Here is a 27,236-nt window from a genome sequence, read left to right as displayed (position 1 = left end):
GTAGAGCCCTTCACATCTTGATCCAAGAGTGAAGGCTTCTCTCATACTTGAGTTCGAATGCCAAATTAGAACTTTTCCATTAATAAAGGCAACTTTCATTCATTTATTTTCTAAAGCAGATATGGATACAAGATTCTTTTCAAACTAGGTACATACAAAACTTCTTGCAAAAAACTAGATTTTCCATCATCTAATTGAAATGAAACTGAACCATTACCTTTAACTTGGTGAGTAGAATTATCACCAAGGATGACATTTAAATTAGTCTCCATCTCAACTAGATTAGAGAGTGCCTCTTTGTAACCAGTAAAATGTTTGGAAGCACCACTATCAACTAACCAGCTATCAAATGAATCTATAGAAGAAAAACAGGAAAGAGCAGAAACAAGAAAATATTTTGATTGAATTTTCCCTGCATTATTTCTATATCTTTGATTTCTTGTTTTCTTAGGATGCCCTTTTCTTTGATTTTTAGAAGATTATTTTCTATAATCAGGGTTGTTTTTGAATGTAGGAGCTCTTCTTCTTTCTTTACAGTCATGAGCAAAACGATGATGTTTTTTACAGTTAAAGCATCTAACTTTTGACATGTCTAGATTCTTTTTACTTGATTTGAAAGCAGATTTCTTTTTATTACCTTTCCTTCTCTTATCATAAGCTGAAAATACAGTAGGTTCTCCTTTATGATGTGAAATTCTCCCTCTGCAGATCATTCTGACCTCCTTTTGGATGCACTTTACCAAGAGCTCATCAAATATGAGAATAATGTTGATGTTGCTGATGGTGGTGATAAAAGTCTCCCAAACAGGAGAAAGACCTCCAAGCGCAATCAACACCATTTCTTTGTCGGATACAACTTCACCAACTGTTGACAATTAACTCTTGATTTTAGTCATTCTCAGGGAGTATGCCTGAACCATCTCTCCTTTATTGATCTTGATGACCTTCAACTGATTCTTCAAGGCAATAATCTGGTTCAACTTAATAATTGCAAACATTCCAATTAATTTGTCATACATTTCTTTAGTTTTTTTCAATCTAAAAACATAAGTAATGAAATGATCACTAAGAGAATCAAAGATAATTTTTCTAGCTTTGATTTCACCCTCTTTGTATTTGGATTTGACAACAGCACTTGCATTTTTTGGTGGATCAGTGACTGTGCTTTCAACATACTTCAGAGCTTCGTGTTCATCCAGAGTGATATCTACCATTGCTTTCTATGGACCAAAGTTTGAAACATTATTCAACTTCTCCTTTATCTTGAAGTAGGACGAAGCCATATCAATCAAAAAGCTTTGGTAACAAGTGGGATCTCCTCAGGTGATCTCTGATCTTATTAGACTTGTCTTCACCAAAGCTCTGATACCATGTTAAAATTTGAAAGTCCTATAAAGAAATTTAAAAATTCTTTGCAATAACTTGAAAGTTGTATGCAGAAAACTGAATGTACTTGCAGAAAATTGAATACACTTAGCAGAAAATTGAATGTACTTTCCAGAAAAGTGAATGTATTTTGCAGAAAATTGAATGTACTATGTTGTTACAATTACTTAGAGTGTAGATTTCTTCTTCACAACTTTTCAAAATAGCAATTGTAGATAGAACAAAAACTTAAGGATCATATGAAGACAGACAAGCACAAATATAAGACACTGGGAGTTAAGTCCAATGACCAGGGGAAAACCCACAAGGGGAAAACCCAAATGATTCTTCTTATATTAAATTTATTCAATTGTTCAGCAAAGTACAGAGAGAAAGAGAAAATGAGAATGAATAAAGTCACCAATGTTTAATCAACTTGCAGTTGAAGTGCTCTTGCTCTTTGCTGGAAAATCTTCACCTCCTCTTCATTAGATCTTGTCCTACACACTTGCTCCAACTCTTCCCTTGCTCTTACTTTTCACTTACTCTTACACTTCTCTTTCACACACTCAACTCTAGCTCTCCTTAACAATGAACATGTTACTCTCAACTCTCACTTGCTCTTGCTAAAATAGATAAGAAATGAGAGTTACAAAATGAATTCATTTCTTGAGCCAATAATAGGAGAATCGAATTCCATGAGGGAAAAATTACTTGAGGAGAAGTGTAACTCATCCCAAGAATAGAGAGAAAAGTACACTTGTCTTGAGGAGTTACAATTCGAATTAGAGAGAAAGAGAGCATTTGGTGAGAGTTACAAATCGAATTGAATGAGGGAGTTACAAGTGCATTTAATGAGGACTTGCACTTATGTCATACATTGAATTAGTGAGGGAGAGTTATATTCTCTTACTTGAAGAGAAGTGTAACTCATCCCAAGAATAGAGAGAAAAGTACACTTGTCTTGAGGAGTTACAATTCGAATTAGGGAGAAAGAGAGCATTTGGTGAGAGTTACAAATCAAATTGAATGAGAGAGTTACAAGTGCATTTAATGAGGACTTACACTTATGTCATACATTAAATTAGTGAGGAAGAGTTATATTCTCTTAAGTGTGGACTTACTATTTTATTCCAAGAGAAACGTTCAAATTGCCAAGTAAGAGATTCTCAATTTAATTTACTTATTTCATGAGAATTTGTTTTTATTAATCCATTAAAGGTGAATGGCTTTCGACTATTTTATAAATAATAGTATCATTACAATAATAATACTCGTAAGGATAAAAATATTAATTCTTGACTTGTATAATCGTGATTGATTTGATTTTAAAATAGATTCCATATGTCGAGATCATCATTGATCATTTAGACATGACTTTCTATTTTTGGAAAGTCACTTCCAAATTGAGACGTGACTTACTATTTTTGGAAAGTCATATTAGAATTGTTAGAAATGAATTTTTTTATAAGTGGTTCAAACGGAACTGAAAGATATAATTTCTTCTAGGAGAAATTCATCACTGCGCTGTCAAATTTTAACACAGAGAAGCAAATGAAAAACTTTGATATGTTGAACTGCCAATATGTAAGGAGTTGAGCTCAATAAACAAGCCAACTTTTATGCCAATAGCAGAAACATTGTCTATTCACCCAACATAGTCTCTTATTCAATTCGTGAGTCAATTTTCATATAAAAAATTGTAACAAGACTTGAACTTCTCCATCCTTGTTGCTAATTGAAGACCTTCAGCTAAAGTGGCTGGCTAATTGAAGACCACCATCTAAAGTGTGTGGCAGCTAATTGAAGACTTTCATCTAAAGTGGCTTGCAGACATGTTGCTTATCAAAAGATTTTGTTTTTCAAATTGAACAAGAAAATTTATTGTTGGAAATAATACTGAGAGGGGGGGTGAATCAGTATTATCAGATCAATCAATCTTTTCGATTTCATACTCAGAAACATATACGCGACTTCAGTTAAGTGAACCCGCGTGTACACGCGACTGTGTCTAATGCAACTAGCGTATATCCAGAGATCTTATGATTCAGTTAATCTTATCTTCAGTAAATGCATCAGAACATTATTAAGCATATTAACAGTAAACAGGTGCAGTATAACAGAACAGATCATCACACAAATGCCACACACATGAACACCATGATATAAGGTGGAAACCCAATGTGGGTGAAAACCACCTGCTGCAATTTGTCTCTTTCTTCTTTAATGAGAACTTCTTTTACAATGTACTGGTGCAGTCCTTTACCAGCACGCAGGCTACAACCTGCAGAGGGCTACAACCCTCTTAGCTCTTGTACTAGCCGATCCATTTACTAGTACGTAGGTGCCTACCTACAGAATGCTTCTTTACTCGTTTTCCAGCTGCTAGTGGAAGGGAGCTACAACCCCCTGGCTCTTGTACTGGCTGATATGTTTACCAGTACGTAGGTGCCGGCCTACGATCTACCCGGGACCACGTTTCATCAATTTTCAGACTGGATCCATAAGACAATCATCATTGTAGTACAACCTGCATCATCAATCACTGAAACACCCAATTCTGAATCACTGTAACCCTGTCAACAATAACCAGACAATCATAGCAACAACCAGATCCAGCTCCATATTCAAATATCATACTTCACATTGTATACGCTACTTGGATGACCCCAACCTGCGTGTATACGCTCTTTTACCAAAACCAACTCGCGTACAGATCTATAAATTCAACCTTAAAACTCTGCAGCTATATCACACATCAAAACATACCCAGATCATAATAATAAACATGCGTCAGTAGATCTAGTCTATCCAGAGTCAAACCATATGAAGATAATCATTCCAAGCCTTGAGATCTCGTTCCATCATTCATCATCCTCCACATGGGTGAAACCTTGGTTCAGATCACCAACCCATAACCAGCACTTGGATCACACACTTTCTCAGATCTTCATCACTCACACTTGCACACTTTGGCCTAGTGATCTTCTCCTTATATAGCCTTAGGCCTTGCTCAATACCAAGAGCCAAAACCATAGTAACACAATACCATCAACCTCAAAACTAGGGATCAACACGTCCGTCGAGACGCCATGGTCCAAAACCATAGGCACAACTTCCAAGGACTAACTGCCACTGACCAAAGGTACGTTTTCACATGTACGCGCTTTTACTGAAGCCAACCTGCGTGTACACGCTGATTCTCCTTGCTGAAACTGCGTATATCTCTTTCTTGTCCTGCTGTACTGAGATCTGTCCACTAGTTAAGTTGTCATCACCTGTACCAGTCTCTGAGCACCTGTACCAACCTCTGAGTGAGTTGCCATCAAGGACAACACTTGAATCATAATGCCAACATTTATGTAACGTGACCAATACAGGATTGTTAGATATGTATTATAATGAGCATAAATGGGTAATAAATTCTTATTGCCTTTATAATAAAGTGATGTAAATATGAATTAATTGAAGTAGTCATTAGAAAATTAGGTATTTGAGTACATAACAACTCCTCTCTCTCCTACTGTGCAACTACTTATGGGACATTGCATTACTCAGTAATCAAGAACCCTATTTCTCTCTCATTCTCTTGTGCATTCCTGTCTATGTTCTGTAAAATCTGACACATGTAATACTAACCATTAGAAAGAGTGTTTGCATAATAAGTGGATACTGCCTCCATAATTATATAGAACAGAAGGTGAAGACCATTTCCGTGAGAAAGATATATAAGATTATTTTATTACATGCATAAATAACCAAGTAATGGATCAATGGGACTGAATATTACAATCAGTAACCACTAAATAGTGGGAGTGTCTAGAACACACCTGAAGCTAAAATGTCATCAGAATACAAGATTATGTACTCTTAAATAGATAGAGCATAGGGTGAAAAAAGTCGTGATACCATTGCTAAAAATGTAACACACTGAAAAGCACAACTGGTTTTCGTTTTCGGGAAACACGTATATAGAACAAAACTTCATAAAACACACGTCCAAAGAATGTAAGATAACTGTCAATCTAAATTTGTAATATGTTAACAGGGACATGCCAGTATAAGTTGATAATCAACAATGAATAATGCCCCAACAAAACACAGTTACCTGAAGCAAGGATGGGAGAACAAGCTTCACCCCTTGTCCACTCAAATGAGACATCATAGCACGAGCAGAACACTCAGCAGCTTCCCGAACAGCAATAACTGGATCAGAGAAGCATACCAGTAGCAAGGGAAGAATTTGTATTACATACCTGTAAATGATGAAATGCCCACTTTAAGTAATGAATGATAAGAAAACTTCTAATAATCAGAAAATATCGATATATGCCCTAACAAAAAATCTTTAAAATAGGCCCAAAAAAGTCATACAGCCAAAACAATACTCACGGTTCAAACAGCCGTCCTAGTTTCTCACAAAGGCATTCAAATCCAAACAGAGCTCCTTCGCGTGCCTTTGCTGAATTCCTGTTGAGATAATAATATTGGGTAAAATGTTGATTCTAGGAACGAGTACTTACATTCCAGTTTACAAATCAAATGGCAATCTCGATTTACATAAACAATACACATACAGAGAATTTCCCAAGTCATGAATCAAAAAAGATCCAATACATGTAATGTCAAAAATACAATCATAAAGATCAGATTTATCCAGATAAATTGTTGCACAAATTGCACATTTTCTGTTAACTTTATGAAAGGCTTGATCACGATTTCATTTTTTAATGTTGTTAGTGTTCAGGTATGCTCCAGAGTTTCTAGTAAAAACAAGGACACTATTCTCTCAAGGATTATACAAGGGCCATGTAAAAATATAAATTTTAATACGAATAAATAATAAATAATAATTAATTGCCCGAGGGGGTTAGACCCAATGGTGGAAAGCGAGGAGTTTCTCACCATTCAGTAAGGTTCAATTCCCACAAGGGCTTCACCTGAAGCCATAGACGCACTCTGAGGTAGTGGTGGAACATGTGGTTGCACACTATGAGATTAGATTAAGCGTAAAAATATAATAGAGGCAGAAATAGTGAAGGCATGAGTTACACCTTTTCTTGGCCTGCTTTTTCCACCCCTCTAGTGCGCCTTTTATTTCTTTTTGATAATGCTTTGACATGGATCGTAGCTTAGGCATCCAAGCTTGCTTCTTAAGATATAGAATTTATTTACCCCTCCAGGATGATTCCATTTATCGCTCATCAAGGTTGGGACATGCAAGGGTTACTTATGATGTGATGGAGCATCTAGTGCTTAGGAATCAGGTGATGCCCTATTTGGGAGGGGGGTAAAGTTCATGCTAGGCTTTTTCTCATGTGCTAATTATGTCCCAACCATCTTTTACATTTTAACTTTTCTTTTTCTTTTGTTGTGGCCATTTTATGCTTTTATCTTTCTTATAGTTGCATCAACCTCCAGGACAAATTTTTGTAGCCCTAACTAAAGCATGTGGATGTGTGGGTGCTAATTCTAATGAACCAATGACAACAAACCCAAAGGATAGATGTGCAATCAAGGAAATAATGAAATGTGTTAAGTATGGGATGGTTATGAAATGCTACTCCAATACAAGTCTCCCAAGTAGTGCCCCTCCTATGACCATAAGGCCCCAGAGGAGGTCCCACTGGACTAGGGCTAGACACTAACCCCCTAGTAAAGTAAGAGAACATGTTTACTTGATTATGAAATTGTTAAAGTACCTGTCAAGTGGTAGCCCACCTTAATTCAAGAGGAATGTCATATGGTGAAAGTTGTATGACCCATGCAAATGGCGACAGAATGCACCATATTATCATCATTGAGCTATATATAGGGCTACTAGCTGGTTGGTTGTCCAAGATAGGAGAATTTTTTTCTCCTATAGGTTTACCCACTTTTGGTGCCTAACATTACCAAAGAAAGGGCAATAAATTTGTCCCTTCTCAAGAACTTTTCAAATATGACTAGTGAGCATTAGCTAGGGGACATGCATAAAGCATGATCGCTAAAATTCAATCTTGAAAATATAGCCAGATATTCTAGTAATTACATTGTCGATTATTAAAATTTTAGACACCTATTCTTTTATTGGTCTCTAGCTAAGTTACCGGATCCGGCACCGGGGGGGTCCAAGATCTGCAGATCTGCAGGTCTGATCCGAGTCCACATCCAAATCCGCCTGGATCCATGCAGGAAACAGCCACGTGGTGGATCTCGATTTGCTGGAAACGAATCCTGCATGGTGGAAACAGATCTTGCAAGGGAAATTTAGCTATCGTGCAACTTATACATACTTCAGCCTTGCAGGATTTATGATTGCCACTTGTGTATAACAAAGCTTTGGTTCAAACAAGCTATCCGGACCAGGTAAGCTTCAGATCTTGGATCCTACACCTCTGATTCTCTGCTATTGGGTTCAACTCCATCACTTTTCTTATATATTTTTTGTTTTCTTCTATGTTTCCTAACGTTTCAAGCTCATAAATTATTGAGTTTCATGTATTTTCAAAGGTTTTTGGGCATCTTTCCTTTCAACTTGATTGAAATTTAAAATGCTCTCATGAATTCTCGAATTGGGTATTTAAAAATAATACTCTGCAACATCCATATTGTGTCTAAAGGAATTTATGACCAATTGGTTATTGATCATTGAAACCTTTTTGGTTTTAATTTTGTAATAGAGGATTTGGTAGATTGAGGTCTGATTTCAGTTCAGCAGGGTTTGTTATGTAATCTTGTCTGTAGATGTTGGAATGCTCCCTCAGGAGTCTAAGACTTGGCTACTTAGATGCACAGAGAAGTACCTGTTAAATAGAGAGCAAGTTTTGTAGGAATCAAGGTTGAAATGGACTGTTTAGCATATTTAGTGTCAGACAGTAAAGTCGGAAAGTCAAGTCATTTTACATATTCAGATTGTTTACATAGTCAGACTGTTTAGCATATTCAGTTACTGTGATTTTTAGATTTTAGGTTTCGTTTGGTGGTTAATACAATGAAGTGGTCCCTACTTGCATTATTCCACGAGTTTGTCGACCGCACCCTGCTCAATTTCAGACAGCAACAGAGATGTTTCAGACAGCAACAAACAACGATTTTCCAGGCAGAACGCTAAAGCAACACGAGCCCACACATTTTTGTACCTACTATTATCATTTATGATATTTTCTTTTTGTATGAGGGAGGATGCATCATTTCAGTGTTTCAGTCTTCATATTTATAATATATCTAATGATTCCAGTTCTAAATGTTGTGATTTATAAATGGATTTGACTTTTGAACTCTAAAAGTGCTTTCTAAAATTTTAAAAATATTATTATATTTTTTGTACTTGACGTATCCCTGTCGTATCTGGATCCTGGATATTCAAAAATCTAGCGGATCCGGATCCAAATCCGTATCAGTATCCATATCTGAATCCTGGTAACTTAGGCCTCTAGTTACAATCTTCCTAAAATGTGTAAAACAAGCTACACTATTTTACCACATCCTTGACATGTCAGTTTTGACATACCTTTAACCAAAGATTGTAAAAACAAAGTTTGGCGACCTGTGGTTTAGTGATTGAGATGGACATCACCATGTTGATGACCCAAGTTCGAACACCAGGGGGCATAGAGCCCGGGATTATGAAGATGATGACAATAGTTAATGCCCATTGAGACCAAACTTGGTCTATTGGATCTCCAAAAAGGTAAGAGATTACTTAGAGTACTTTAGAAATTTATTTCTATGCTTGAAAAGCATCGAAAGAAGCATTCCAAAATCACCATAGTTTTGTTGAGTTAGAAGGCTAGGAAGGTCGGTATTGTGACAAATCATTTGAAATTAAAATGTAATTTGTGTATGTATAGGATATCCTAAGAGAAAGTGTTTTTACATCTTCAACCCTTTTAGTCATAGAGATGACAGATTCTTTTATCCCACAACTTTCTGGGAATTTTCCAATACCCAGTGTCACTATGGAGCTCATGAGAATTTGTTCTTATTTTAGCAATGTTGATTTTCTTCATTACACGCGTTAAAACAAAGAGATACTTTTAATTTTCAAAATTGGGGTTGATCATCTCCTTATAGTATCTTTTATCCTCTAATTCTTTATCACACAGCAATTTCTGCTAAAAGTTAGATGTAATATTATCATTATTTTGCAAAATGACTTCTTCCTCTATTCCCCAACGATTTAACCAAGATCAAAATGAAGCAATAGTTTAACAAAAATAAAAAATTAGAAAAAAATACACAACATAGATTATCTCAAAAATTGCTTGGTACTACACATTCCACAAATAATAGCTCTTTTCAATAAAAACTTTCTATACTGAAGCTAGCCCATTTGAAATGAATTTACACAAAAGATCATACAACAAATCTAATAAAACAAATATGAAATAATTCAAGCATGTCTTATAGCATTACAAAATCTCCAGTTGTCAAACTACAAAACATAGTTTTCAAAACAAAACCTGTCTTCCAACCCAGCTTTGAGTGCATCCACAATGTTGTATTTCTTAAGGCTTGTAATGCCTAAGCCCCTTGCAACTCCAGCAAGCCCAAATGCTGCTCCACGGCGTTCTCCATACTTCTCACTTTGTGTCAGTTGATTTAGTAGCCTAGAAGTCAGTGCTTCAGCATTTACCTGTTCAGCACGCAATAACAATAGTTTGGTTGCTTAAATGGGTCCTTAATCATGTACATCCACATCTATCCCCACCCACTCCTTCCTCCAAACAACATGAAGCAAAACCTCAAAATAATCATACAATTGTGTAAGCTAATATTAGGAAGAAAATGAAGATTAAAATTTTGCCAATCAGGGTACACGTACTTCAAAAGAAATAGAAGGTGCATATAAAATGAATCATGAAACTTTCTAAAAATTGCATCAAGCATCTTAACCAACAACAATATCAATCTTGGTTTACCTCCTGGGATTTCATGAGAGGCGGAAAGCAATTTGATACTGCACGCTGAACTGATTCTGATGGTGTATTCAGTACTTCAAGTAACTTCTCCAATATAACTGTTATTTTTGGATCATCCTATTCAACAATAATAGTGTAAGTAAATAAGTACTACTATAATTTACTAGAACCTAAAGCAGTAAAAGCTTAATAATCAGAGAAAATCATCAGAAAGCTAGGGTCTGTGTGTACCATCGAAAGATGTTTAGCAAGTGATCCTGTATATATAACAACACCCTCACGTACCAAGTCATATGTCTCTTCATCATTAACCTATGTTAAATGTAAATGAAACCATTAGGTTTGCAAATGATACAGAAACCAACAAAAATTCAGTAATTTATTTAGATAAAAGAAATGATTGCAAATAATCTTATGGAATAGAACCTTTAATGTCAATGAGGGAAAACACATCACAAAATCAAATAATAGTCTCGAGAAAAGACAAACCTGCTTTTTATTCAAGTAATTCTCAAAAATGGGAAGTAAGCGGGTAATATTATCTTTTCCATGCTTATCAATAATTACTATACCAGCATCTATCATTCTTGATCGTACATCCATATTGTAGTCAGCCTGGATACAAAAAAATTATAATTGCATTTCAGTTTCAACGAAAACGTTGAAGTTCCAACTGATAATCAGTCTGATCAAAAGCATCACATAAAACATCTAATTACACTAGAAAACAATATAGCTGCATTCCAGTCATTTGAAACTGAAAATTGAGTCAATGACCCCTTCCTATTATCCTTAACATGAGACCAATTAAAATGCATGGGGCTATTCTTCTTTTCCAAATGTCTATTTTCAATTTTTATTTTCATTCTAGTTGAAGGGACCACTTATTACACAATACTCTACCTCCTACACCTTTCCGATGCCATGCTCCTAATCTGCCAGCATATAAATTAACAAATATAGGACCTAAAGATGTTGAATCCGAAGCATTGGAGAGACTTCCATCTCCCTTTCAGGTAATCGATCGAAATGTCATTAGCAAAAGAGTGGCATAGTTGTCACTCAAGTGCAAATTCCCCACATTATTACGTTTCTACAAAAAACACTTGTTTGCCAGGATCACAAGAAGAATAACCAGACTTCAACATACTGTAAATTCAAATGAGGTGAACTCTTATTCCAGCCGGAAGCAAACAGGAAACATTTCCTTTTCCCTTTACATGTACTATTTACAGGGAGCAATATTTCCAAGGAGATCCCAGACATGAGTGCTGATTACATGTTACATACAAAAAGCTTGTGAATCCAGGCAAGCATAAGAATCACTCCAAAAGATGATAAGTAGCCATAAACACCCTCAAATTGCAACTATTGCCAGCCATGCTACTTGACAGAATCTCCAGTTTAATCACATGTTCCACACAAACATAGACAACCACAAACCTGGAACACACACTCTAGGCACAAGCATGATATATTTAAATTTTAATTGCATCCTTTTAGTTGTCTTAACTGTTGCATCAAAAAGAAAAATATATTCTTTGGTAAATTGGGACCAAGTAATAGTGAACATGTCGGAGTAAAAATCTACCGTATGTAATCTAGCAAAGAATATTATCCAATTGAAGAGTTATTAATATGAAAATAATATTAGGCATGATCATGTCATCTTGGTACAGTTGTGACTATGGGCACAAGTCATGTCACTTAGCGAAGTATATATGGTGGTCTTCTTGATGGCATACATCGTATCTTGTAACCTTCAATTATTATTAAATACACTTTATACTCCTTTGGACATTATGATTATGGCCTTGTCCTTGGTATATGGACGCTGACATGAAGGAATCATCAGGTTCACTTCAAATGGTATTACTACAGGCTTTAGATGCTAAAGTGAAGGAACAACGAGTTTGGCTTCAAGTGGTATGACAATGGGTTTTAGACTTTAAGTGAAGAAACCATCAGGTTCGCTTCAGGCAGTGTTAGAACAGGTTTTATTACCCATTGGTTGGGTGCCAAAACTTCTGCCAGGTGGCAAAAAATTTCAAGCCAGGGACGACTCAATTCTCATTCCTCCATTCTTAGTCCACTCTTCACCTCTTTTCCAAATATTTTATTCCACATTTCACACAATCATTACTCTGCTCCACACACCAGGCCACCATCATCAATAATAATGGAAGATTAAACGAAAAAAGAAACAAGACAAAGAAAAGAAAAGGGATGCACATTGAAGAAGATAACATATAATCAGGAAGAAGTTGCATTGAAGGAGATAAAATATACAGCCAGAAAGAAATCACATCTAAGAAACCACCGTGCTCTGTTTTGCAGTTGCCACAGAAGGAATCTGAATTATTGGTGGAAGATATAGATGCACTCTGTATTAGCTTGAATGTCTAGATGCTTAGTTCGTAATCTTCTGCTTAGGATTTCTGATTTTAGCGTCTTTTGACAAATTCCTTTCAAACTCCAACATTGTACTTGTTACTGGATGTACCTTTGAGTCCAATTGTGGTCATTTATCAGACATTAATAAATACTCTCCAGTTTGAAGGTTTCAAAGCAGAAAAAATTGCTTGGCAAAAGCTGACCTATTATATCAACCATGGCCCACATGACACAAATATTTACGGAAGATTGTCAGCAATTAAAAGAATAATTGGCAGAATTCAGAATGAAATTTTTCAAGCAATCCCTTGTAGATGTGATTCAACAATGGCAAACATTTCCTTTGCTAGTGAGGCTTATCACTTAAAAATTAAAATGCAGAGTATAAAACTATCAAAAGAAAAAAGAAAAATATCAAGAGCTGCAACAGAAGAAGCAAGATATCAAGGAGAATACACAAAATTTTGGTAAGGTTTACTCAGAAAAAGATATGGAAATTTCTCATCTAAAAAATCAAATTCAAACCAAATATTACATTGTAGCAAAATAGAAATAGTAATTTGTGTCCACTGATGATCAAAATAGGTGAATGGAATTCAAAAATTGCAGCAACTATTAATAACATTACAATGAGTGCCTAGGCACTCCCTTCCTAATAGGAAGATAAACAAAGGACAAAGTATCAAAACGATGTGGTGCCAGACCTATGATGTGCAAACCTTTAACAATACAGTAAACTACAAGTCTACAAGTAACAACACTGAGAAGGAGAAAAAAGGGAGTAATCTATGCCACAATGAGAAAGCAGGTCAGCCAAGCCACAAGGAAAAGGACGAATAACAAAGTTGTCTCTAGTCAATCACCGAACAAGAGGAGAAGCATGTATCCCTATTAATCGCCAGGATGTCACCAATATTTTCTGACAATATGACATAGAGAGTATCCTGAACTGTGAGGAGCTGACTGGGCTCCGGGGGGCAGTCTGGAACTATTGGTAGTCATCATTTACCAATACAAAAGTATCATAATTGCTTCTACTACAATGAGACAGACCATTTCCCTTCAACATTACAATGCCAAAGACCGCATGAACTGGTCACATTAGAGCCACTGGAAATGCAATAAAAAAAAAAAGATTGAATCGACTCAAAACAAGGAACCCCGGTGCTAACCAAAGCTCGAGAAATCAGGAAAGTTATAACCACAGGAAGATCGTTTGCCGTTAAAATATCAGCTGCTGCATTCAAGGCTAGAGCTATGCCCTGTCTTCCAGGCCAAGATGGATCCACGCCATCACGTCCTGCAGGAGTATCGCGTTTGTAAAGAAAGGTCAATGATGACAGAGTTTCCTGCAAAACAAGATACAAAACAAGTAATGACGTATAACATTCAACCATAACATCTAATCTGTTAAACACAAAGATGTTGAATTTCTATTGTGTACCGGTACGGTTTCAGGATTTTCATCCATGGCTGCAGCCAGTGATTCTGCAGCAGCCTGACGAACATTAAAGTTCACATGGGAAAGTGCAGCAAGCAGGCCCGAATAGTCTTTCCCAATGTCAAATCCACAAAGATCCCAGAGTGGCTCTGCTAACTCTGCAATTGTCTGCAGTCCACATTAAAGTTAGATGTGGTTTTGAAAGTATAAGCACATCAATATAAGATACAAAATTAGAATGCAACAGATGATATTTTCAGCGAATGAAAATATGCAATTGCCAATAAGATTAAAAAAATAAGCATGATAGTATTAACTTATCAGTACTTGTGAAAATGTTGATCTATTGAAACAACTAAAAATTATGTATGTTCTTTTTGCTGGATTCAATACTTCCTTTCTGCTATTTTAGATCGGATTAGAAAATATCTAGTAAGAAAGTATAAATGTCATCATGTCACTATTATTATTTTACATATTCAAATAGTTTCAAGCATAACGTATAATAGCATCAACAAAGCTGCTATGCTGCATAATTTGCTTCTTCATATTAATTGTTACAGACCCGGAACACAAGTCAATATATTCAATATTATCAGAGAAAGAACAACGTATATCAACTTTTAGACTTGTAGCTTTTTCCTTCAATTAATAGTTTCTGGAAAAGCCACCTTTTCCTAAATGGACCTGGGAAATAAATATCAACTAATAGAACTGCAGAAACCACAGGAGATAGTCATTATGAACAATGTTACAAAAGTTGGCATCAGCATAAAAATGGCACGTGTTATCAACTCTGCAAATTGGCAAAATGCTGCTTGCACAATGTTGGACCTGAAAAACTCAGAAAAACTTCGAGAAATAGGCAACCAGAAAAATCAAAACAAAATCAGCAGATATCAGCGATTTTCACACCACTGATTATGAGTTGTTAATTATGGATTTTAGGATGGCAATACTACTGACATAAACATAAAATTACAAAGCAGGGAACCCTTGCTCATTCTGCAGTTCCATACACCAGCTGCAGACAGTGCCGTGATGAGTGGACAAGGCACAGCACTCGCTGGGACATGAGGGAGAGGTATGAGCAGCACCACAGCTGGCTTCACAGCCCATCCAGCACAGACAATGATAACAAATTTCCAACCCTTACTCTAACAATCTCAGAGGAAGCATGAAAATGATGGTCTGGATGTTACTATTCCTGGCATGTAGCTTACTAATGATGGATAGGGGCCCACTTTCAGTGACAGATGATCCTCCAGATGCAGGTCTGATTCTGGTAGTGCATAAATGCACTCTCTGGTTCCTGCAGATAAGTTGTTGGCTTTTTTGTGCACTTTAAGGGAATATATTCTGAGGTTCATACCTCATGCACCAAGTGAAGTGAAGCTGAGTTGGAGATATTTTATGTGGGAAGGGTCTATGGCACACTTTCAGAAGGGTTTTTGGCAACACTTTGGGGAGGTTTCCAGTCCTGGTTTGAAAGCAAGTTGCAGAGCTGTTCTAGAGTCCAAGTTTCAGCCCTATTGAAGGCAAGTGTTAGCCCTGTTGAAGGCTGAACTCCAGCCCTATTCAGGCCAAGTTTCAGGTCTGTTCTGGGGGCCAAATTCTGGTGTTTGAAGGCTGAGTCTTAGAGTTTCCAAGGCCGAATTCTAGTTAGGTTTCAGGGCCAAGGTCTGGTGCATTGAAGGCCAAGTTCAGGTCTGGTTTGAAGGCTGGTTTAAGGTGTTTTTGGAGGCTAAGTTCAAATCTCGTTTGTGGCCGAAGTTGCAATCCCGTTATAGACCAAATTCTGGTCTGATTTTTGAGGTGGCCAAGCTCTATTGGAGAATGGTTGCAGGGATCTTTAAGACCGAGTTTGGTTGGCTATGGCAGGGTTGACGGAGTTGTTAGCTGAAGTAGTTATGAAGTTAAGGTGATGATAGGACCGAGCCCTCTTGTGGAGAGAGGTGCAGTAAGAACCAAATTTCCACATCAGAGCACCCCCAAATTTTAGGGAAATTCAGGGGGTGGGGTAACATCGGAGATATATATATATATATAATTCAAATTCAATTATGAAATAATTGATTCATACATCATAAATGATTCAATGAAATAGAAATAGTAAAATGTTGTATATATTTATTTAAATTCATCATTCATTACTCTAGAATCTAATTAGTAGAAAGCATAAGTTATAACAGTAGATACTAAAGTTTGAAGACTGGAACAGTACACTAAAATTAGTGAAACTCAAAAATAGTAAGAAGTGATGAATCAAAGACTAGGTCTAAGGTCATCAGTATCTAGAATCAAGACTCCAAAATTAACACTAAAAATGAACAATGGGCAATGAACCAATGTTATCAGAACCAGACCCATGATCTTGATCAAATGCTAGTTTCAGACCCTCACACATGATAGAATCCAATGGAAATGTAGCAATGCGCCCAATCTAGAAATCCTTAATATTGTTGAGTATGTTGGATTTTCAGTGAGATCTAAAATTCTACTTTCTCCATATGAAATCCAATGAGGTCAAACCCTCTCACAAACATTCTGAGTCAATTAATGGTAATGTTAAAAATTAATTCTTTTTCACCTTTCATTTTCATCCTTTTATTTTAAAAATTTAACATTACCATTAAACACATAACATTTGTAGGGTTTTGGGGTTGAATATTAGGCTTCCCACTCATAAATTATTTTTCCAAGCAAAATTAAGGGGGGGACAAGCCTAGACCCTTTTGAGATGGAACACCCACAAGCACCCCTTTTGGGAAATGTGTCCCCCACATTGGGGAAACGTTTCCCCCTGTGTCTTCCCAAGTTTCCCCAAAAGGGAGACGTGGGAAACATTTCCCTAAGTGTCCCCCAGACTCGAGTGTGTGGAAAACGTGGGGCACACGCACCCCACCCTGAGGGTTGTATCTCAGTGGAACACTGGTAAGAACATGGCTATCATGGACAACTTTTATGGTAGGCCTGTGGGCTGCATAAGGTCAGTGTTTAGTGCAAAGATTGATGGGTCATAGGAAGCATACCTTCAAGGTTGTAAAAACCTGTTTGGTTCCAAGTGTTTTAAAAAGCCCTATGTAGCAGAAAGAAACCTATAGTGATGGTTACAAGCTCCCAGGTGGACAGATCTTTGAAGCAGTGGCAGTTGAACAGTGAATAGCAAGAATTGAGGAAGTTGAAGTGCCAAGTGGGCAGACCTCTCGGGGAACAACTTGAAGATGTAGGCTGGTACCTACAATTTGTTGAGTTGGTGCTTAGTTGGTAAAATGTCTCTTGTAGGTCGGTGCCTACATTCGCTGAGTTGGTGCTCAGCTAGGGGAATGAAATCTCCTATAGGTTGGTGTCTACAAAAGTTGTGAGTGGATGCTTAATTTGTACAATGAAGTTAACGAGATATTTACAAAAAAAATTCTATAAGTGTTTCTTATGAAGATCTTTGTTTCATGATTTGTGTGCATCAAATGTTTTAAAAAATAAAATTATTTTAAAATAATGAAATATTGATTCACTCGCCACCCCCCTCTCAGTATTTCCAACAAAAGGAAGTAGAAACAATTGTATCACAACTAATGAAATCGGAAAAAAAAAAGCTCCAACAAGTCTTTTTCTCCTGCTCCAAGAAATTCTCAGAAATGTAATCAATGATGAGTTAAATGAATCAATGACAAATCAAAAGAGAAAGGAGATATTAGGGATTATATTTGTTTTCAACCATCTTCCATAAGGTGTTGGCATTGTTGGGGCCACTTTTCACAAGCTCTAATTTTAAAAACATTAAAAAGAGAAAGGCATTAAGCATTATTCCCCTCTATGTGCAGTGCTCTTGATGGTGCACTCTTGGTCAAAGCTCTCAATAGTTTGTCTCCAATGTCAAGACTACACTCACAAAAAAAATGTTCCCAATTGGAATCATTTCAGGAGTGTGAATGGGGCATTTTGAAAGCATGCTACGCTCTAGAGCAAGTTTCCAGAGCAGTAACACAGGGGAGGGACTCTAACCCAACTCAAGAACTAGTGGATGACAATAAACCTCGACAGTGGTATTAAAGGCCCAGCAAACATTTACTCTTTGGATGATGTAAAAGAAAGAGTAGCCTTCTAGTTTGGATGTTTGATTAGATGTCAAAGGCAACTACATTTTATGTGTGTATTTCAATAACATTGAGGCAAAGTCAAATAGAGCAACTTGCCTACTATAGCTTTAAGGCCAGATTGGACCTACATGATCCCAATAAATTCAAAAGATGTGTTTATTGATTTTTGTAGCTCGAGCAAGTACTTATACATAGGTTTTGTGTCTAGGCATGCAGAAGTTGCCCACATTCTCCTTAGAACACTTGCTCAAGTGTGAACAAGTTCCTAATGTAACTTAGCCTAAGTCTAACTTAGGAAAAAATAACATATTAATATGTTGGCTTAATGAGCTAATAGAAACTTAGGAAAAGTAAATTAATTTACTTTAGTGATTTTGTTTCAATCTTAGCCATTGATATCACGTGAGGCAAGATCTAATCTTGGTAGTTAATCACATTGAGATTAGAGTTAGGGTTAGGGATTTAGCTCAATGTAAAAATATAAAAGCGAGGCTAGGGAAAGGAAGATAGGCACACCATACAACGGCACTAGCCTCAAGAGAAAGAGGAGTGTGATACTCTACAGTCTTGGGTCTGAGAGAGTGTAGAGAGGCTAGAGATCTAGATATGCAGAGATGATCAAGCACCGATCTAGGGGAGATCTGTTGGATCAAATCCAAGTTTATTTTGTATTATGTATTTTCTCAGTTGTGCCATTATCCCAGGATGTGAGCCCATGTAGGATCTGAATCATTGTTAACGACAAACTGATTTGATTGGGAAGTGTTGACCACCCTTTGTCAACAGTCCAAGAAGCAGAGTACAAAGCAACGGACAAATCTTTTCGAAGATCAAAGTCATCATTCAGCATTAATATTCTCATTGTAAACCCAAGTTCTACAAAATTATTGTAAATGATTTTAATATGACTATGAAGCCATGTAACAACACCTAGGTAAGCCTATGATTTTTGTTAAAGGATTTAATCCTAGGGAGTTTTTTAACCTCCCCAAATTATGTGTGTTTATAAACATGCATAACCGGCAGAGTTTTTCTCCTAGATATACCCCAAAGCTAGGGTGGATTTTGTTGATAAGGTCTTAGGTGAGTCCTAGTGTTTATCGAGTCTATGTATTTTTCATACTAGATCATATTTTGTTGTAGAATTGGGTAGAGTCTTGAGGGTCTATGTCTAAATATGGGTTTCCCCTTCCAAGGGTTGAATTAATTTGTAATATCTTGATGTAAAAAATATTTCAGTGCATGGTTACTCATAGTTTGACACCGTGGCTAAAAATATTTAAGGGTGGAAAAAAATAATTAACCCCCTCTAGAGTCAATTAATTAATTTTTCTAGCAAAATTAAATAAAAATTCGAAGCTACAAAATTAATTAATTTTTGAATCAAAAAATTAAATTGAGAGAAATTAAATTCTCTACAAATGGAAAATAATCAAAAATTCGTGGGTCAAAAAAGAATTAATTTTTGGAGGTCCACCACCAAGGGAAAAATGGATTTTTTAAGAAAAAAATGACCACTTGGACCTTGGTGGTTAAGTCAAAACGATTTTTTTTAGGATTTAGTCCTAAGTATTATATTTTGGATTAATAAAAAAGGGGTTTTAAGAGAAATTCGAATTTTTCCTCAAAAATTAAAAATCAACGATGGAGATCAAGTTATTTTCAAAGGAAGATCAATGGATGAGATTATTTTGACAAGGATCAAGCTAACTACCCATTATTTCCACTTGGAGTGGTCTTATTCTCTCATTTTCTATATAAGGAAGCTATCAAGTTACTCATCTCATCTTTGGATGATGTAATCTGTAATGCATATATTGAGCCTTGCTTTGCTGGAATTGTATTTCTCATAATAGAAAGACTTTGGGATTTCAATTCATGGTGTTCTTCTATCTGTTTATATGTGGTATATGCTAGTAATTTTTCATGCTTTATGTTATATGCGCTTTCCACAACTAGCCCCCTTCCACACAGTGCCCCAGAAAACAAAATAAAAAATAAAAAAATTTGGACCCTATATTAGGTGGGCGGACCTACCTATGGTTTTGTGCATGGATTTGGGCATGATGGTTTTCTTCCCCTGGTATTTTGTAGATCCGGTCAAGGGAACTACAGTTATTTCTAATCCAGGGTTAATGGGATTGGGATTTATGGATGCTTCCGCATGTATATATATGAATTGTAACTTTGAAAGGAATATAATGAAAAATCAATCTGGTAGTCCCAGTTTTTGGATCCATGGAAATCTCTATGTATAGTTGTTTTATGGTTTATGCTCTTGCCATTGTTTATTTTTTGTTTTTAAGAATTCGTTTGCAGGGAATTTCTATACAGGGCTAAAACTTACAATTTCATTTCCTGCAAGACGGAACATCTATCGGTACAGGTATCTTGCCTTAGGTATTGGGTTTGAATCTACACCTGTAGGTCTAGATCTCTCATGATCTAACAATTCATCTTTCAAGTTCTAAAATAGAAATATACATGTATGCTAGCCCTTGGTTTCCAAGTTCAATGACTGTAGAGAAGAATCGACCGTGTTTGGATTCTGAGCTTTCATTTTGCAAGATATTATGCAGGATGGTTTTGGTCAATGATCCATTTACATACATCATTTATTTTAAAATCTCTCGAAAATTTAATCTCTTTCTCGTGTTATAAAGAGTTAATTTTCTAATGAGAGCAATTGTTTTATTTTTGTAAATATTGTAGATATTTGTAAAATAATTTTGGGTCTAACCCTTGCATTTTGTACTAACCCATTTTTCTATTTTGTATAGCTATTGGGGTTTTCAGGTTTTTGAGGTATTTTGTATATATTAGGTATTTGGCTTTATTTTTCTTCCTTGCAGGTGCAATTCAAGTTAAAATCTAAACACAAGAAGCACGGACGAATTTTTCTAGCCATCACTGTTAAAATTGGCATCTAGGGCCAAACTCCATGTGGATCACCTTATTTATGGCTTATGACGTTTTTCCTAGATTCCTCTCATCGAGAGGTGTACGATTGATCTAAAAATCATCCGATTTCGATAAGTATTTATGGAGATATGATTTTATTTTGATTATGGACAAATTGTCAAGGTCGGCCAGCAAACTTATGGAGGCTCAGAAGCCCAACAGTCATGTCTATTCAACCTCAATGTTTGCATATAAATACAAGGAGCATTCTCCTCATTTGGACAATTCAATTCACTCATCCTCTCTCTCTCTCTCTCTCTCTCTCTCTCTCTCTCTCTCCTATGCATAAAAGGAGCCTCTCTCTCTCGCACGTGTGGCTGAAAGCAAGACGTCCTACGGCAAGGAAGACACAAAAAGAAGGACGCTAGGGCAAAAGATCATCTCTTTGACCAGCGTTGACCTTCCAGAAGTGTGGATTGGGTGTGGTTGCCTCTCCTAGGCAGGCCGCAAATTTTGGCACAAAAATCGAGGTGATCTGACCTTTGGTTTGACCGGTGTTGACTGCCCTAGTTTAGGGCTACAACTTGACTTCAGAAATCTGCAAATTCACTGAACTTTTGGGGCTATTCAAGGGTTGTTTCTTCAAGCTATTCGAGGACAAGTTGACCAGAAATTGACCAAGTATTTTAGAGGTTAATTTCAGCTAGTTTGACCAAGTTTGACTTTGCTAATCTAGGGTTTGCTGCTGCTAATATAAAATTACAGAATTCAGATTTTGTACTATTTCTCTCTGTTGAACTATTGAAGATAAAAAAAGATTTGATCAAAGGGTTTCCCCGCATTGGGGGTTTGTCCCTGGCTCACTGCCACATCTTGTGTCTCTTGTCTTGGCTTCTTTTCTGTTGATCATTTAATGTCCTATCTACACTTAATGTATATGTGATTGTTAATCTGTGGCTAATAAGAAGAAAAATAAGTAACTGCTCTAAGCATAGAACATACCATGATTTAACATGGTATCAGAGCTAAGGTGAAGACAAAGCCCAAGCAAGAGCAAGAGCAATCACCGAAGAGAAGGTTGGCAAGGCTATCATAAAAAAAAATCATGGGGTCCTCAACGCACTTCCCTGCTGAAAACAAACTCAGTGAGAAGTCTGACTATTACAGATGGAAGATGTCTCTCGATCTAACATTAGAAGAGCAGGAAGTGTTGGACCATGTGAGAGGCGGGATTGTTCAGCCTTCATCAAATGCATCCGTTGCTGCTAGGAACAAATAGACCAAGTCAAAGCAAGGAAGATCATCTGGGACTCTATCGACAAGCACTTGGTGGCCTATGCTTCCGAGCTGAACACCTCTAAGGAAATCTACGACAGACTAATGAGTTTATTTAAAGTTAATGATACAAATCAAGTCTTGTTTCTTAGAAATACGCTGAAGGAAATTAAGAAGGGCAAAGTTGAGAGTATGCAAGCATATTTCTTAAGGATCACCGAGATCAAGAACGATCTCCTATCTATTGGGAAAGTAATTCCTGATAGGGAAATGATACTCACAACTCTTGGAGGACTGCCATCTGAATGGTATATATTTAGGACTACTCTTCTCAACAATAACGTAATTCCTGGATTTGAGGAGTTAATGGCTAGATGCATTCAAAAAGAAACAAGGATGGAAGAAAAAGAAATTCCCATATTTAAAGGTCATCCCTCTGCCTTTTCTTCTCATACTAAAAGAAGAAACAATTCTGGGGCTAAATTCAAAGGAAAGGGTGGACCAAAGGGTGGAAGAAAAGGACAATGTTACAATTGCAATAAAACGGATCACTATGCAAGGGAGTACACTGATAAAAGGGACTCACACCGGGACGATGATCAAAATCCCTCTCAAGGCAATCAAAGGAATGGCAGGTCAAATGGCAGAGGTAAAAGAAGTGCCGGAAATCAAGGAAGAGGACTACCATTCAAGAAGGCAAGAAATTCCAGGTATGAATCTAACACTGTTAACAATAAGCAAGATGAATATTATGTACCAGCAGCGCTATCTACTACTACTCCTCCAGACTCGTTGGGAAATTGGCTTATTGATAGTGGTGCCTCAAGGCACTTCACTGGTTACAAAGAAGCTCTCTATAATCTGATAGAGAAGGAAACCAACCTGGAAGTTGTTCTTGGAGATAATTCAAAACATCCCATGAAAGGCGTAGGAAATGTCACTCTTCAATTGAATCAGGGTAATACCATCCACTTACAAGATGTATTATATGTACCTGATCTCAAAAAGAACCTGGTGTCCATTTCAACAATGGAAGACAAAGGCTACAAGGTGGCCTTCAGCGATGGCAAGGTACGTGTATGGAAAAAGAACTTTAAAGATGATTTTACTCTTGGGTTTCGAGTTGATTCATTATATCAAGTCGGTGGAACTCCGTTGGATGTCATGTCTTGTGAGACATCTCTTCAGTTCGAACTATGGCATTGGAGGTTTGCTCACCTTCATCATAAAGCTCTACCCGATGTAAGAAAAATGGTGACCAGGATGCCCGAGTTCATATTAGATCAAGAAGGTGTATTTCTAGGATGTGTCGAAGGGAAGCTCAAAAGGGGACCATTCCCCTCAAGCCAAAGCAAGACCTCCGATATATTGCAGTTGGTTCACTCAGACATATTCGGTATGATGCCTGTGAACTGCTTCGGAGGATATTTATATTACCTCACTTCTACAAATGATTATTCCCGCAAGACTTGGATATACTTCTTGAAAAAGAAGGATGAAGTGTTCTCCTGGTTTCGGCACTTCAAAGCCTTGATCGAGAATCAAACCGAAAAGAAGATCAAGATCTTAAGGACTGATAATGGGACTGAATATGAATCCAATGAGTTTCATGACTTTTGCAAAGAGGTTGGCATTAAGAGGGAGACTACTACACCATACGCTCCTGAACAGAATGGTGTGGCGGAAAGGAAGAATCGTATAATTGTGGAAGTTGTCTGTGCTATGCTTCATGATCAAAGACTTCCGAAGTTTCTATGGACCGAAGCTGCAAATACCGTCGTATATGTACAAAACCGATGCCCTCATCAAGCATTGGGTTCCAAGGCTCCCGAAAAAATGTTCACCAATAAGAAACCTGACGTATCTCATTTTAGAATTTTTGGAAGCCCTGTATATTTTCATGTGCCTAAAGAAAAAAGGAATAAATTGGGTGCATCTGGAAAGAAAGGAATCTTCGTGGGCTATAGCGAAAATACTAAGGGCTATAGAATCTATGTAGCTGGTCAAAGGAAAGTCGAGATTAGTCATGATGTCACCTTTGATGAAGATATGGCTCTTAGCAAGGTAGACAATCTTCCTACTTTAAGGGGATCTAAAGAAACTGACACCGGGGAACCGAAGGAAAAAGAAGATGAGACGATGCCTGATGTGGAAGAACCTTTGGATCCCATTGATCCTCCTCCGCAAGAGCCTTCCTCTTCTAGAAAGAGGCCTTCATGGCTTAGGGGGACACTTGATGATGCTGAAGGACACATTGCACCCCGAGGAACCTTCCGTGAAAGTAAGAAGCCGAATAGGTATCAGGGTTACGTGACGATCATGAGCACGATCATCCAAAATGAGCCTTCGTCATTCACAGATGCTGTCAAGCATCAAGTATGGAAGGATGCTATGACCAAGGAATATGAGTCCATTATGAAAAATGATGTTTGGGATGTGGTCCCCAGACCCCAGGACAAAGCAGTTGTCACTTCAAAATGGCTTTACAAGATAAAGCATGCAGTTGATGGAAGTGCGGAAAAGTATAAGGCTCATTTTGTCGCTCATGGCTTCTCCCAGAAGGAAGGTATAGACTATGACAAGATATTTGCACCTGTTGCCCGATATACCACCATCCGCTCAATCATAGCCCTTGCTGCTTCGTAAGGATGGAACCTACATCAGATGGATGTCAAGACTGCGTTCTTACATGATTCGATCAAAAAGAAGGTCTATGTGGAGCAACCCGAAGGATTTGAGATTTATGATCGAGAATCTCATGTGTGCAGGTTGAAGAAGGCCCTCTATGGGCTAAAGCAAGCACCCTGAGCATGATATGAGAGGATCGATAGCTACTTGATGAAGTTGGTATTCACTAGGAGTGATGCCTACCCTAAACTTTACTTTAAGGTTATAGATAACAAGCCTCGCATACTGGTGCTATATCTTGACGACCTCTTTCTAACAGGTGCAGACCCTCACATTCGCAAATGTAAGAGGGAGTTGGCTTCTGAGTTCGAGATAAAATATCTAGGACTTATGCAATATTTCCTAGCACTGGAAGTCTGGCAGAAACTAAGGGAGACTTTCCTATCTCAAGGAAAATATGTGGTGAAGATATTGGAGAGATTCGGCATGGTGGACTGCAAGCCCGTAACTACCCCGATGGAGCTTGACTTCAAGAAGTTAAGCGGTAGTGCTGCCGGACCTGTTTTACGAAATGCTACCGAGTATCGTCAACTCATCGGAGCATTAATGTTCTTGGTGAACTCCCATCTGGATATATGCTTTGCAGTCAGCACATTGAGTCAACATATGGTTGAGCCTCACCACTCACATTGGACTGGTGCCAAGAATCTGCTGAGATATCTTCGTGGCACAATCACTCGTGGGTTGAGATAACACTGTCGGAGATGTGAGACTACTTGGGTATATTGATGCTGATTGGGCAGGCAGTGTGGTGGGCCAAAAGAACACTTCCAGGTATTGTTTCTCTTTGGGATCTGCCTCGATATCCTAAATGAGCAAGAAGCAGAAGTCGGTGGTTTTGAGCACCGTCAAGGCAAAGTATATTGTTGTTAGCATGGCCTCCTATGAGGCAATCTGGTTGCGAAAGCTCTTCAGTGATTTGTTTGGATTTACATTGGATACCACCGTGATTTTGTGTGACAACCAGAGCGGGATCCGTTTATCAAAGAATCTCGTATTTCATGATCGCTCCAAGCATATAGATATCAAGTACCACTATAGTCAAGATATGGTGCAGCGAGAAGCAATAAGGCTCCAACATATCGGTACATATGAACAGGTCGCCGACATTTTGACAAATCCCCTAGGAAAGGTAAAATTTTTGACTTTCCGAGAATGACTTGGTATCGTTCAGAGACCCTCTTATGAGGGTCGAGTATGATGTATTGAGCTCTAGGAGCTCCAAGGGGGCACGAGGTACTTCTTGGAGCGACATGTGACCACAAGGCGACTCACCATCCCCTAGTGGTGCACTATGTACAAGGTAAAGGTTCCACCTTCCCCTGTGACACCCCGTGGCAACTGTGGAACAGGATGATTAGTTCTCTTGTGGGCCGGGATGATTCGTTCTCCGTGGCGACTGTGGAGCAGGATGATTAGTTCTTCTGTAGGCCAGGATGATCAGTGCTCTGTGGCATCCACTGGACAGGATGATTAGTTCTCCTGTGGAGGCATCCTACCCATGCAGTCTAAGACTCATGGGAAGTACCTCTCATCTAATCAATGAGCAGGGAAATGAGGATAGGGACCATAGTAGTACTATCGATGGACGCATCGTTGTATCTACTGTACTATCTATGCTAGGATGACCTCCATTGATCTGGGATCAATGATACTGATTTGGGATCAGTGAGAGTGGTTCACACTCTGAGACTGACTTCGAGTAAGTGGAGAATGGTATGATACATCCTCGATCATTTCTTTTTCTTCATAGTTCGAGCAAAGCAGAGCTAAGTGGGGTCAAGTTGTACAGGACGGTGCATTTGATGCATGGATAGCAATGATGGTCTGACAGATTTCAGATGAAGTTCTCCCTAGTTGAGAGGGAATGTTAAAATTGGCAACTAGGGCCAAACTCCATGTGGATCACCTTATTTATGGCTTTTGATGTTTTTCCTAGATTCCTCCCATCGAGAGGTGTAGGATTGATCTAAAGATCATCCGATTCCGATAAGTATTTATGGAGATATGAATTTATTTTGATTATGGACAAATTGTCGAGGTCGGCCAGCAAACTTATGTAGGCTCAAAAGCCCAACAATCATGTCTATTCAACCTCAACGTTTGCATATAAATACAAGGAGCATTCTCCTCATTTGGACAATTCAATTCACTCGTCTTCTCTCTCTC

The 27,236-nt window shown here is 37.7% G+C and overlaps 1 protein-coding gene across 8 annotated transcripts in view; it reads right to left on the bottom strand.

Annotated features, from left to right (window-relative positions):
- The window catches only part of ILA (putative protein kinase regulator ILITHYIA), a 356,320-nt gene that overhangs the window by 162,972 nt on the left and 166,112 nt on the right, over positions 1–27,236 (bottom strand). For all 8 annotated transcript variants that reach the window (XM_089396177.1, XM_089396171.1, XM_089396172.1 and 5 more), the window contains exons 24-31: positions 14,107–14,271; positions 13,835–14,011; positions 10,758–10,883; positions 10,500–10,580; positions 10,269–10,385; positions 9,810–9,982; positions 5,758–5,835; positions 5,474–5,621 (exon numbers count right to left, since the gene is read on the bottom strand). In XM_089396177.1, coding sequence (XP_089252303.1) covers positions 5,474–5,621; positions 5,758–5,835; positions 9,810–9,982; positions 10,269–10,385; positions 10,500–10,580; positions 10,758–10,883; positions 13,835–14,011; positions 14,107–14,271 — 1,065 coding nt within the window. The remainder of the gene's footprint in view (positions 1–5,473; positions 5,622–5,757; positions 5,836–9,809; positions 9,983–10,268; positions 10,386–10,499; positions 10,581–10,757; positions 10,884–13,834; positions 14,012–14,106; positions 14,272–27,236) is intronic.

The sequence above is a fragment of the Pinus tabuliformis genome, chromosome 1_2 (assembly GCF_031772625.1).
Source record: "Pinus tabuliformis cultivar Carrire ecotype Pingquan chromosome 1_2, CPIR1, whole genome shotgun sequence".
NCBI classification, from domain to species: Eukaryota; Viridiplantae; Streptophyta; class Pinopsida; order Pinales; family Pinaceae; genus Pinus; species Pinus tabuliformis.
Note: the sequence above shows the minus strand (reverse complement) of the source record. Positions and strands in the feature narration are given on the sequence as shown.